The sequence below is a fragment of the Protomyctophum bolini genome (genome assembly GCF_963924005.1).
Source record: "Protomyctophum bolini genome assembly, chromosome: 17".
NCBI lineage: Eukaryota > Metazoa > Chordata > Actinopteri > Myctophiformes > Myctophidae > Protomyctophum > Protomyctophum bolini.
Window position 1 is genome coordinate 41,973,616 of NC_137878.1, and position 13,623 is coordinate 41,987,238.

General features: G+C 39.4%; 1 protein-coding gene across 1 annotated transcript in view; it reads left to right on the forward strand.

The window, feature by feature from the left end:
• LOC308331795 (NACHT, LRR and PYD domains-containing protein 3-like) overlaps window positions 1–13,623 on the forward strand; it is a gene marked incomplete at both ends in the record, with an annotated part of 110,416 nt that overhangs the window by 58,695 nt on the left and 38,098 nt on the right. Inside the window, one exon of the mRNA XM_080787288.1 lies at window positions 8,022–8,138. Within this exon, the coding sequence (XP_080643414.1) occupies window positions 8,022–8,138 (117 nt within the window). The remainder of the gene's footprint in view (window positions 1–8,021; window positions 8,139–13,623) is intronic.

The following is a 13,623-nucleotide window of genomic DNA, read 5'->3' on the forward strand; positions in this document are numbered from 1 at the left end:
CAAGCCAGTGCAGTGATGCCAAAACTGGAGTAATATGTTCTCTCATCTTAGTTCTAGTTAAAACTCTGGCTGCTGCATTTTGGACAAGTTGTAATCTGTCAGTTGTTTTCTTAGGCAGTCCTGAAAAAAGTGCATTGCAGTAATCAAGCCGAGAAAAAACAAAGGCGTGGATTAGCGTTTTTGCATCGTAGAAGGACAAATAGGCTCTGATTCGTGCAATATTTCTAAGGTGAAAAAAGGCAATCTTGGTAACATGATTAATGTGTGAATTAAAATTCAATTCAGAATCAATAATAACCCCCAGGTTCTTTACTGTACTGTTACTTTCTACAGTCAGGTTACCAAGTCTGCTTATTATTGATTATTTCTGCTCACTAGAACCGATTATGAGAACTTCTGTCTTATCCTCATTTAGCTTGAGAAAGTTCTCACTCATCCAGTTCTCACTCATCCAACATTTGATGCTAGACAGACAGGTCAACATTATAGTGCTGTCTAACTCTACATAACAATGCAATTATAGTGCTGTCTACATAACATGCTATAAACTTACTGCATGTTGTACCATATTATACTTTTGAGTAACGTTTGCACATTGCACGTCGAACATATTTGAAGGAGATACAATGGGCGAGCCATTTTCTTTTAGGACTTTGAATAGACAACTCGACAACTCGCCTCCACTGCTCGCAAAGTGCTTTCCGGACAATGATGTGTGGCCTTGACCGATCACTCTTTCTATTTTCTAAAGCCTTTGATTTTGTACGACAAATAGTTTTCGAAGAATCCAACAAGCTCACAACGCGTCGCACTATGACGCGCGGTGACCTTGTAGATTAACCCATTCTCACCCGAGATCAGATTCATACGAGGTTTCCACTGGACACACACTGGTCTGATTAACCCATTCTGACCTGAGATCAGATTCTAAAAATGTTTCAACAGCTAAAGCATAACATGATGCTAACACCATAATGGGTTAACTCTTTTCAGAGCCCAACACCCACCAAACAAACTGGATCTCTTCTCCACCCGTCCATCCCTATTATATTTTTGTCTAGTTTTCATCTGTTGATGAAATTGCCAGTATACTTCGCCATAGTGTGGAAAAACGTGTTCTTCATTTCACTGCGTCTTTAAGGCCTTTTAACTCTGTTGAAGTATTCGACTTCCAATCAAACTGTTCATAAAGTATTCAACCAATCAAACTGTTGAAGTGTTCGACTTCGGCTATATTTCCGTCAGAGTTACCCATGTAGAAATGTCAGTGTCTGCCCCTTCTAACTAACGTTCACTGCACATCTAATAATGTCGTATCAACCCTGTTCAAAGTTCATCCATACAGAGTGTAAGTTACTGCGTGTGCAGTTGGTGAATGGAGTGGTACACGTCAGTGTGTTGTTCAGCAGACATACAGAGTGTAAGTTACTGCGTGTGCAGTTGGTGAATGGAGTGGTACAAGTCAGTGTGTTGTTCAGCAGACATACAGAGTGTAAGTTACTGCGTGTGCAGTTGGTGAATGGAGTGGTACACGTCAGTGTGTTGTTCAGCAGACATACAGAGTGTAAGTTACTGCGTGTGCAGTTGGTGAATGGAGTGGTACACGTCAGTGTGTTGTTCAGCAGACATACAGAGTGTAAGTTACTGCGTGTGCAGTTGGTGAATGGAGTGGTACACGTCAGTGTGTTGTTCAGCAGACATACAGTAAGTTACTGCGTGTGCAGTTGGTGAATGGAGTGGTACACGTCAGTGTGTTGTTCAGCAGACATACAGAGTGTAAGTTACTGCGTGTGCAGTTGGTGAATGGAGTGGTACACGTCAGTGTGTTGTTCAGCAGACATACAGTATGTGTAGTTTGCCACATATAAGTTTAACCTATCTCCTGTTATTGTAGGCCTATTGTATATTTAGCAAGATTTTATATGTCTGTGGTAACACAAGGTTACGGTACAACATGCTTGTTGTTTATTTCCCAAGTGAGAAACAGACCGGAAGCTCACCAGTGTTGTTTTCGTCGACTAAAACTAAGACAAAAAAATGTTCGTCGACTACCTTTTTCCACTGACAAAAACGAATGGAAACTAAATGAAAACTAAGCTATAAAACTAAGACTAAATATACTGACAATTTCATCAACGAATAAAAACTAGACTAAAATGTTAGGCAGGGACAAGTGGACAAGAGAATTTCTCCAAAATGATGAGAAACGAGGCTAACTTTTTTTTCCAAAATTTCAAAAAACATGGGCTATAACCCATCGTTTTTTTATTTTTTCAAATCCTCCAAAATGATGAAAAACGGTGTGCTATAGTATGCCGTACGATATGGGCTATAGCCCATGGTCCAAAATGATGAGAAACGAGGCTAACTTTTTTTTCCAAAATTTCAAAAAACATGGGCTATAACCCATCGTTTTTTTATTTTTTTCAAATCCTCCAAAATGATGAACAACGGCGTGCTATAGTATGCCGTACGATATGGGCTATAGCCCATGGTCCAAAATGATGAGAAACGAGGCTAACTTTTTTTTTCAAAATTTCAAAAAACATGGGCTATAACCCATCGTTTTTTAATTTTTTTCAAATCCTCCAAAATGATGAAAAACGGCGCGCTATAGTATGCCGTACGATATGGGCTATAGCCCATGGTCCAAAATGATGAGAAACGAGGCTAACTTTTTTTTTCAAAATTTCAAAAAACATGGGCTATAACCCATCGTTTTTTAATTTTTAATTTTTTTTCAAATCCTCCAAAATGATGAAAAATGGCGTGCTATAGTATGCCGTACCATATGGGCTATAGCCCATGGTCCAAAATGATGAGAAACGAGGCTAACTCTTTTTTTCAAAATTAAAAAAAACATGGGCTATAACCCAATGTTTTTTAATTTTTTCTTTTTTCAAATCCTCCAAAATGATGAAAAACGGCGCGCTATAGTATGCCGTACGATATGGGCTATAGCCCATGGTCCAAAATGATGAGAAACGAGGCTAACTTTTTTTTTCAAAATTTCAAAAAACATGGGCTATAACCCATCGTTTTTTTATTTTTTCATTTTTTTCAAATCCTCAAAAATGATGAAAAACAGCGCGCTATAGTATGCCGTACAATATGGGCTATAGCCCATGGTCCAAAATGATGAGAAACGAGGATAACTTTTTTTTCCAAAATTTCAAAAAACATGGGCTATAACCCATCGTTTTTGTCATTTTGTCATTTTTTTCAAATCCTCAAAAATGATGAAAAACGGCGCGCTATAGTATGCCGTACGATATGGGCTATAGCCCATGGTCCAAAATGATGAGAAACGAGGCTAACTTTTTTTTTCAAAATTTCAAAAAACATGGGCTATAACCCATCGTTTTTGTCATTTCGTCATTTTTTTCAAATCCTCAAAAATGATGAAAAACGGCGCGCTATAGTATGCCGTACGATATGGGCTATAGCCCATGGTCCAAAATGATGAGAAACGAGGCTAACTTTTTTTTTCAAAATTTCAAAAAACATGGGCTATAACCCATCGTTTTTGTCATTTCGTCATTTTTTTCAAATCCTCAAAAATGATGAAAAACGGCGCGCTATAGTATGCCGTACGATATGGGCTATAGCCCATGGTCCAAAATGATGAGAAACGAGGCTAACTTTTTTTTTCAAAATTTCAAAAAACATGGGCTATAACCCATCGTTTTTGTCATTTTGTCATTTTTTTCAAATCCTCAAAAATGATGAAAAACGGCGCGCTATAGTATGCCGTACGATATGGGCTATAGCCCATGGTCCAAAATGATGAGAAACGAGGCAAACTTTTTTTTTCAAAATTTCAAAAAACATGGGCTATAACCCATCGTTTTTGTCATTTTGTCATTTTTTTCAAATCCTCAAAAATGATGAAAAACGGCGCGCTATAGTATGCCGTACGATATGGGCTATAGCCCATGGTCCAAAATGATGAGAAACGAGGCTAACTTTTTTTTTCAAAATTTCAAAAAACATGGGACAAAGCGTTCCGCGGGTCTAACATGAACTTAAAATGAAGCCTGTCAGTCCTTGCAATGGAAGTCGCCATCTTTCAAGATCCGTTTGGGCCCAGTTCAGGCCAGCTGGCCCATTGGCTGGCCCAGACAACGAGGCGGGACTTCCCCCCTTCTTCTTCGTTGGTTTTTATTTTGACTCGAGTGGGAGGGGGATCCCGTTCATAGACTGTAACGGTAGCCACGCCCCTCAGAACATGCACGACTTTATGGTAATTTTTTTAATAAATGGGACCATAATTTTCCAAAAAGAATATTATGACATTAGAAATGAGACTTTAAACTAGTGACTGGAAGAAAAAAGTATTCATGACCATGTTTATTAAGGTAATACAGTCTAGGTGAAGTTGGGCCAAAATACATGGACTTCTATGGGGCTATGGGTTTTTCTGAGCCCAGTGAGAGCGCCACAACAGGCCATTAAATGAATTTTCATTTCCTTAGTGGCTTCACAAAATATCCGTCTGACTGCCCCCCTGCTATAGCCCATGGTCCAAAATGATGAGAAACGAGGATAAATGCTAATGTTTCTCATCCTCCGGACACTGGACAGGACACTCCTTTAAAAAAAACATCCGGAGAACACAAAATCCAAGGTCAACACCCACAGCCGTGAAATAAATGTTTACACACCTCATTCAAGTTGCAGGCAGGCTAGCCGTCTACCTTGATCTCCGTCCTAAGAAAGAAAGACAGAAAAAGAAACACACGCATTTAGAAACGACTTAAACCCTCTATCTTTAACAAAAACAATTCTGGACAGGAATCCTGTATTGCAGGGGTGCCCACATTTACAGTGTGATCTACCAGTAGATCACAAAGGCTGTGCCGGTATAGACCACATGGCATGCCCCTGTATATAATCTATCACTTGAATTAAGGTGACTTGATTGATTGACAGCTCAAATATTGCACACAAACATCAGTAGCTGTTATTGTGACAGTAATAATTGCTATAGTGTGTATTCAGTGACAGTGTGTTCAGTAACAGTTTGTTATATTCCTGTCTCTCCAGCTCTTTAACCCATTCTGACCTGAGATCAGATTCAAACGAGGTTTCCACTGGACACACACTGGTCTGATTAACACATTCTGACCTGAGATCAGATTCATATGAGGTTTCCACTGGACACACACTGGTCTGATTAACCCATTCTGACCTGAGATCAGATTCATACGAGGTTTCCACTGGACACACACTGGTCTGATTAACTCATTGCACACTGATTAACCCAAGCCAGTGCAGTGATGCCAAAACTGGAGTAATATGTTCTCTCATCTTAGTTCTAGTTAAAACTCTGGCTGCTGCATTTTGGACAAGTTGTAATCTGTCAGTTGTTTTCTTAGGCAGTCCTGAAAAAAGTGCATTGCAGTAATCAAGCCGAGAAAAAACAAAGGCGTGGATTAGCGTTTTTGCATCGTAGAAGGACAAATAGGCTCTGATTCGTGCAATATTTCTAAGGTGAAAAAAGGCAATCTTGGTAACATGATTAATGTGTGAATTAAAATTCAATTCAGAATCAATAATAACCCCCAGGTTCTTTACTGTACTGTTACTTTCTACAGTCAGGTTACCAAGTCTGCTTATTATTGATTATTTCTGCTCACTAGAACCGATTATGAGAACTTCTGTCTTATCCTCATTTAGCTTGAGAAAGTTCTCACTCATCCAGTTCTCACTCATCCAACATTTGATGCTAGACAGACAGGTCAACATTATAGTGCTGTCTAACTCTACATAACAATGCAATTATAGTGCTGTCTACATAACATGCTATAAACTTACTGCATGTTGTACCATATTATACTTTTGAGTAACGTTTGCACATTGCACGTCGAACATATTTGAAGGAGATACAATGGGCGAGCCATTTTCTTTTAGGACTTTGAATAGACAACTCGACAACTCGCCTCCACTGCTCGCAAAGTGCTTTCCGGACAATGATGTGTGGCCTTGACCGATCACTCTTTCTATTTTCTAAAGCCTTTGATTTTGTACGACAAATAGTTTTCGAAGAATCCAACAAGCTCACAACGCGTCGCACTATGACGCGCGGTGACCTTGTAGATTAACCCATTCTCACCCGAGATCAGATTCATACGAGGTTTCCACTGGACACACACTGGTCTGATTAACCCATTCTGACCTGAGATCAGATTCTAAAAATGTTTCAACAGCTAAAGCATAACATGATGCTAACACCATAATGGGTTAACTCTTTTCAGAGCCCAACACCCACCAAACAAACTGGATCTCTTCTCCACCCGTCCATCCCTATCATATTTTTGTCTAGTTTTCATCTGTTGATGAAATTGCCAGTATACTTCGCCATAGTGTGGAAAAACGTGTTCTTCATTTCACTGCGTCTTTAAGGCCTTTTAACTCTGTTGAAGTATTCGACTTCCAATCAAACTGTTCATAAAGTATTCAACCAATCAAACTGTTGAAGTGTTCGACTTCGGCTATATTTCCGTCAGAGTTACCCATGTAGAAATGTCAGTGTCTGCCCCTTCTAACTAACGTTCACTGCACATCTAATAATGTCGTATCAACCCTGTTCAAAGTTCATCCATACAGAGTGTAAGTTACTGCGTGTGCAGTTGGTGAATGGAGTGGTACACGTCAGTGTGTTGTTCAGCAGACATACAGAGTGTAAGTTACTGCGTGTGCAGTTGGTGAATGGAGTGGTACAAGTCAGTGTGTTGTTCAGCAGACATACAGAGTGTAAGTTACTGCGTGTGCAGTTGGTGAATGGAGTGGTACACGTCAGTGTGTTGTTCAGCAGACATACAGAGTGTAAGTTACTGCGTGTGCAGTTGGTGAATGGAGTGGTACACGTCAGTGTGTTGTTCAGCAGACATACAGAGTGTAAGTTACTGCGTGTGCAGTTGGTGAATGGAGTGGTACACGTCAGTGTGTTGTTCAGCAGACATACAGTAAGTTACTGCGTGTGCAGTTGGTGAATGGAGTGGTACACGTCAGTGTGTTGTTCAGCAGACATACAGAGTGTAAGTTACTGCGTGTGCAGTTGGTGAATGGAGTGGTACACGTCAGTGTGTTGTTCAGCAGACATACAGTATGTGTAGTTTGCCACATATAAGTTTAACCTATCTCCTGTTATTGTAGGCCTATTGTATATTTAGCAAGATTTTATATGTCTGTGGTAACACAAGGTTACGGTACAACATGCTTGTTGTTTATTTCCCAAGTGAGAAACAGACCGGAAGCTCACCAGTGTTGTTTTCGTCGACTAAAACTAAGACAAAAAAATGTTCGTCGACTACCTTTTTCCACTGACAAAAACGAATGGAAACTAAATGAAAACTAAGCTATAAAACTAAGACTAAATATACTGACAATTTCATCAACGAATAAAAACTAGACTAAAATGTTAGGCAGGGACAAGTGGACAAGAGATCCAGTATAAGTCATTTTACTCTTGGTTGCATGCTGAAAATAGCCGATCTACAAGCTCACAACGCGACACGTTGTGAGCTTGTAGATCGGCTATTTTCAGCAAGTGTAAAAACACTCATTACGACGGCATCAAGGCCCACAAAACACTTAAAATCTTATGACATTTAGTCGACTAAAACTAGAGTAACACTGAGACATTTCCAGGTGACTAAAATGTGACTAAAACTAAATGAAGTGTCAGTCCAAAGACTATGACTAAAATAAACTAAAATAGAAATTTGCTGCCAAAAACAACACTGCTGCCTACTAGTCCTAGTCTGGTGTACTTGTGCCCCCTCTTGGCCAGGCCCTGTAACTACAATTTTGTACATGCCTAGTAGTACAACCACAACATAACAATTTCTATTACGTCTTTTTTGATATTTTATTCGGTTTACTTGTTGCTGCAATGCTGTGAGAGGAAAGTAAAATATGTTTACCCTTCTGGAAGTAAAAATGGAATGTAACAATACAAAGTAAAAAAAAAAACGAATTGACCATGTCATTCACACGGACAATTTCTATGATTCCAGAAGTCTGTACCTCAGAGCAGAGTCTCCAACACCCAGCCTTCTGTCTGTGAAGAGTGACACGTCTATGGGAAAACCTCCTCTTAACTTCAGTAATGAACCTGGACCTCCTGATAAACAGTATGTCAATCCACCTGTACAATATACACACTATACCAGTGGTAACCAACCTTTTCAAGCCCAAGAGCCCATTTTATTCCCAATTGTAAGCCAAGATCTACCACTAAAACGTGTTAGAAAAAAGTTTAAAAACACTTGTTTTTTTGCTATTTCTGACAGGCTCAATGCATGTGCACACATCCACACAAAGACTAAAGCTTAAATTAGAATAAATACTTATAGTAAGTTATATTATCAATGTCAAATAATATTAAGACAAATGTATTAGAAATAAAAAATATTAGGACAGAAATACAAATAAACTTCTTTGTTGAGTTTTTTTTAAATAAAACAAAATGCAAAGGACATGAATTGCTTTTACAGCACAATATTTTGTTTCTCATTTCAATGAATATTCGCATTGGCAGATGTTCAAATGACATAGGCATAACATGACCATATATATATTTGCACAGATATGGTGACATACTCTCAGGGTCAGCCCACCTTTAATGAGACTGCTGTGACTGCACTTTATCTGCAAGCGTTTTGAAATCTGGTTCATATTTAGTGATTGCCAGTCTGAGGGTGTCATTAAGATGTGAGTCAGTCATACGAGTTCATGATAGCGTCCCCGACACGTTGAATACTAAACTTATTTGTAAAGTTAGAACGCCAACTTTTAACCAAACGTGGGAGAAAACACTGTGCACGGCTGCACACACAAATAAAGAGTGCACTCGCGCACGCACATGACGGATTATTATCGATCAAAACAATCCTTAGCGTCGCTTACAAAAGCATGTGTTGCACAGCATGAATGATAAGTAATCACCGACCTGGCTGGATAAATATCAGTGGTCCATATCCATTGTGTGACCTGCTTAACGAGCAACGGTAGGCAGCCGAGTAAATTACCAGCTTAGTAAATTAATAGTCTACTGTAGCTGTGTGTTCTTGCTTAATGTAAGTCGCTCTGGATTAAGAGCGTCTGCTAAATGCCTAAATTGTAAATTGTAAATTGTGTGTCAGATGTTCTGTGTGAAGTAGACAAAGCCAAGGAGAATGTTACAATTTAATTCACAATCGAGCATCTTGCCCTGCATCGAATATCCCATGATAGAACAGCAGGATAAAAACGGATAGTCTGTCTATCATGCATGCATCCATGAGCTAAGCGTCAAGCCCTGTCTAGGACCCATGCACTTCCTTCAAAACTGTGGCTTTCTTGTTCCAATAGTTAGAATCTTCAACTCTCACTGTACACGTCATGTTTTGACAGCGGCACTAAACATTTTGACACATTGTCATAGTGATATTCATGCTGTGCAACACATGCTTTTAAGCGACGCTAAGGATTGTTTTGATCGATAATAATCCGTCGTGCGTGCGCGAGTGCACTCTTTATTTGTGCGTGCAGCCGTGCACAGTGTTTCTCCCACGTTTGGTTAAAAGTTGGCGTTCGAACTTTACAAATAGGTTTAGTATTCAACGTGTCGGGGACGCTATCATGCTGCGTTCACTCTGACGCTGTGCTGCCTGCGAGGGAACAACAGACACACAGGACACAGCACATGAGCACAGAGTGCTAAAAGGGGGCGGGCCAAGGGCGTTGCGGTGGAAGCAGGGGGAACAGATCTTCAAGCTAAAATGCATCGAGCCTCTACACGTTGTTAGCTTGTAGATCTGCTCTTTTTTGCGAACGACATTCTGCTGTGATGTCTGGCTGCCCGTCAGCCTGACACTTCGGGATCGACTTGAAAGGTACCGGTAGCTCGCAAACCCCTGGTTGGTTACCCCTGCACTATACAATATACACACTATAACACTGTACACAATATACACTATAACACTATACAATATACACTATAACACTATAAGCTATAACACTATACAATATACACTATAACACTGTGCAAGTGGTGTTGTCTATTCCACACTCCACTCCTCTAAATACTCTTTATATCTAGATAACTAGACAGATATTTTCAGTTAACTTCCATGACAGTGAACTGTATCATTTGTACTGATAATCTCTTATTGAATCTGCATTTACAGACTTGCTGGCTGTAAACTCAGTAAGACAGGTGTTGAAGCTGTGTCTTCAGCTCTCAGCTCTAATCCTTCCCATTTGAGAGAACTGGACCTCAGTGAAAACGACCTGCAGGACTCAGGACTAGTGGAGCTGCTCTGTGCTTCACTGAAGAGCCCACACTGTGGACTGGAAGTTCTAAAGTAAGATACATTTACCACTTTTATTATGATCACTTCTGTTTTATTTAGGGCCGGGACTAATTGCGATTAATTTAGATGAATTAACTACAGAACAATTAATCACGATTAACTACGGATAAATTAATCGCACTTTTTTTTCACCGCGGAACGTTTCTCACTGGGCGCTTTTCTATAGTACTGAAAACTGGAAATAATAAAATATCACCCCATTTTGTGTTGCCTAGAACTGGAGGTCTGACAAAAAACAGTAACAATATGAAGTAAGTACAGCTTTGTGATGTCACTGAGATGTACTTGTTACTGTTACTACATTTTTTTCCAGGCCTCCAGTTCTAGGCAAAACAGAATGGGGTGACTTTTTATTATTATTTCCACAACAGGTATACGTATTAATGACAGTAAAATGTTGAAATGAGTGGTATTCTGTAGTCACTATTTATTGATTCACTGGGATACCAAAAATCCCTGTTCTCAGGTTGAATATTGATATGCGATTAAAATGCGATTAATCTAGATGAATTGACTACAAAGCCTCTGATTAATTTGATTTTTTTTTAATCGAGTCCCAGCTCTAGTTTTATTATGTACTGTATTATGTGAATATAATATGAATGCTGTAGTGAGAATGTATTAATATTGATATCATGGTAACCAAGCCTATGTGCCCGAGTAGACATTTTTCAAAGTGTAATATCCCTTTAAGGCGAATGTATCGGTTACTTCATCATATAACGGAGTTCCTCACAATGCGCTGAGGAGCTTGTAGATCGGCTATTTTTGACTTGCGACCCATTGTAGCTACGCCACAGTTATCACGCTTGTAAATAATATAATAATTAATATTAATTAGGGAAGAAAGAGGCAAACATTGTCTGTCCCTACATAAAATATATAAAATAAAGTATTTATACTGTCTGTCCCTACATAAAATATATAAAATAAAGGCGAAAGCCACAAACAACCAATAAAAAAATGAGTCTTAAAGGACCTATAACATAAAATTCAACTTTTTCAATTTATTTTGTGTTTTTGGGGCTCCCATGTGTGTTTTCTATCCCCACAAATAACCAATTTTGAACAATCAGGCCTTCATGTCATATGGGTGTTTTAATGTAAATTGCTCTCAGAAACAGCTCGACTGATTTTGGTCTCATCGTGATTGTCATCAATGTCACCCTACTTTGTATAATTCCTCCTTTTCTTCAGTCTTCAGTTGCAAATTTGCATTTCCACTTTGTTTAAAATGTCCACCATTGTTGATTTTCCAAGCTGGCATGGAATGTAAACAAGCCTGGTTTTATCTAGCATGAGTATTATAATGACTCAAATATTAAATAATCTGCATATCAGCACCCTCTACACCTCAGGACATTGTGGTACTGCAGCTAAAACTGCTTTCAAAGTCCAGAAGGAATTGACAAGGCCTGGTTATATCAGAGTGGTGATTGAGGCTCAAACCATTAGAAATAACTTTGAGGGACATAGACAATATGATTATTAAATATTAAAAGCAGTTTTAAAATGCATGTTATTTGCGCTTTAAGGGAAACACTGCACTGTCCAACATGGACACAGCCCAAGTCTACTCACTGTCCAACATGGACACAGCCCAAGTCTACTCACTGTCCAACATGGACACAGCCCAAGTCTACTCACTGTCCAACATGGACACAGCCCAAGTCTACTCACTGTCCAACATGGACACAGCCCAAGTCTACTCACTGTCCAACATGAACACAGCCCAAGTCTACTCACTGTCCAACATGGACACAGCCCAAGTCTACTCACTGTCCAACATGAACACAGCCCAAGTCTACTCACTTGCAGTTCTCCAGAACTGAATCATTCACCACGTTGAGGCTCAGGTCCAACTCTCTTAGGGAGGGATTAGAGTTTACAGCTGAGGCCAGAGCTTCACAGCATCTCTCTGACAGGCTGCAGTGAGCCAGTCTGAAACACAAGATTAAAACATACATAAGTAAATTAATGAATGAATGAATTAATAAATAACACATTTACAATATGCATTATTCCTGGATTTAGAACCTGCTTACAGCCATCTGTTAAAACTCTTTCAGCGCCACCTGGTGGTCACCAGTTTAGGCTCTGAGTGCCAATTCTCCCATTATAAAGAGAGAAAGAATTTGTAATTCTATTATGCATGTAATGTGCATGATGTCATCACCTGTGCACCAGATTACAGAGAGTAATTTTCAAAATATGGATGAAAATAAAATGTATATTTTTTAAGAATATATAAACAAAAGGGGATACGTCTTGAGGCCCGTGGCATCCATTACCTAATAGGCAATTAGACGTCTTGACGTTTATGGCTACTAAACAGTTCACATTTAGTGCTTCAAAATAGGAGCTCTGGGGTGCCGGAGTTGTCTGATCGCTTTTACTCTGAAAGCCATGAACCGGAAACACTTTCCTAAAAAGGTTGACTTGACAAATTGACCTAACCCCAACCCCCAATCGTTTTAATTTATACGATATATGATCCAAAAAGCGTTCATATTTTGATTAGGAGATACGAGTCATTCTTTCCGCCGCGCTAACATGGGAGTCAATGACAAGCTAATAGTGGCACAGAGCGTTAGCATACGGCAAGAGAAAAGCGAAATGCCAAAAAAAATCTGAATATTCTTATCTCGCCCCCGTGTCACTAGGACGTCCACAGACGTCAAAGGCTACGATCGTTTCTAATCCTTATGACGGTCTCACACACGTCGTATGAACTGAAACGGTTAAGGAAATGTAATGCATGTGCTATGTGTGCTATTATGCAAAGACATATCCATTTTTCAGCCATTCAGTGGCAAAAAATAAATAAATAAATGATTTGGGGACCCCCCTAGGGGCTGCGACCCACGGGTTGAGAACCCCTGGTTTATAATACAGTAAAGTTGAAGGTATAAAAAGATAGTGGAGTGCTATAGGGGTTAAAGGACCACTTCACCACTTTTCAACCTATCTTCATATAATGTCCTCACTAATAATCATGAAAAAAATGGCGCAATTTCTTTCTACTGTGTCTCATAGGAGGGCTGTGGGCTGTTCAGAATCCGTCCTCCAGTGACATCATCGATGTGGAATACAAGCTAATAAAAACGGCAGGCTTTCTAGTCCTGAAAAGTTGCACTGCGAAAATGGAAGCCATCGTTCTCACGATGATGAAAATCTGAAATTAATATTTTTGTAAAAAAGTCTTGTTTAAAAAATAATCTGCCTAATGACGATGTCACTGGAGGACGGTTTCTGAACTGCC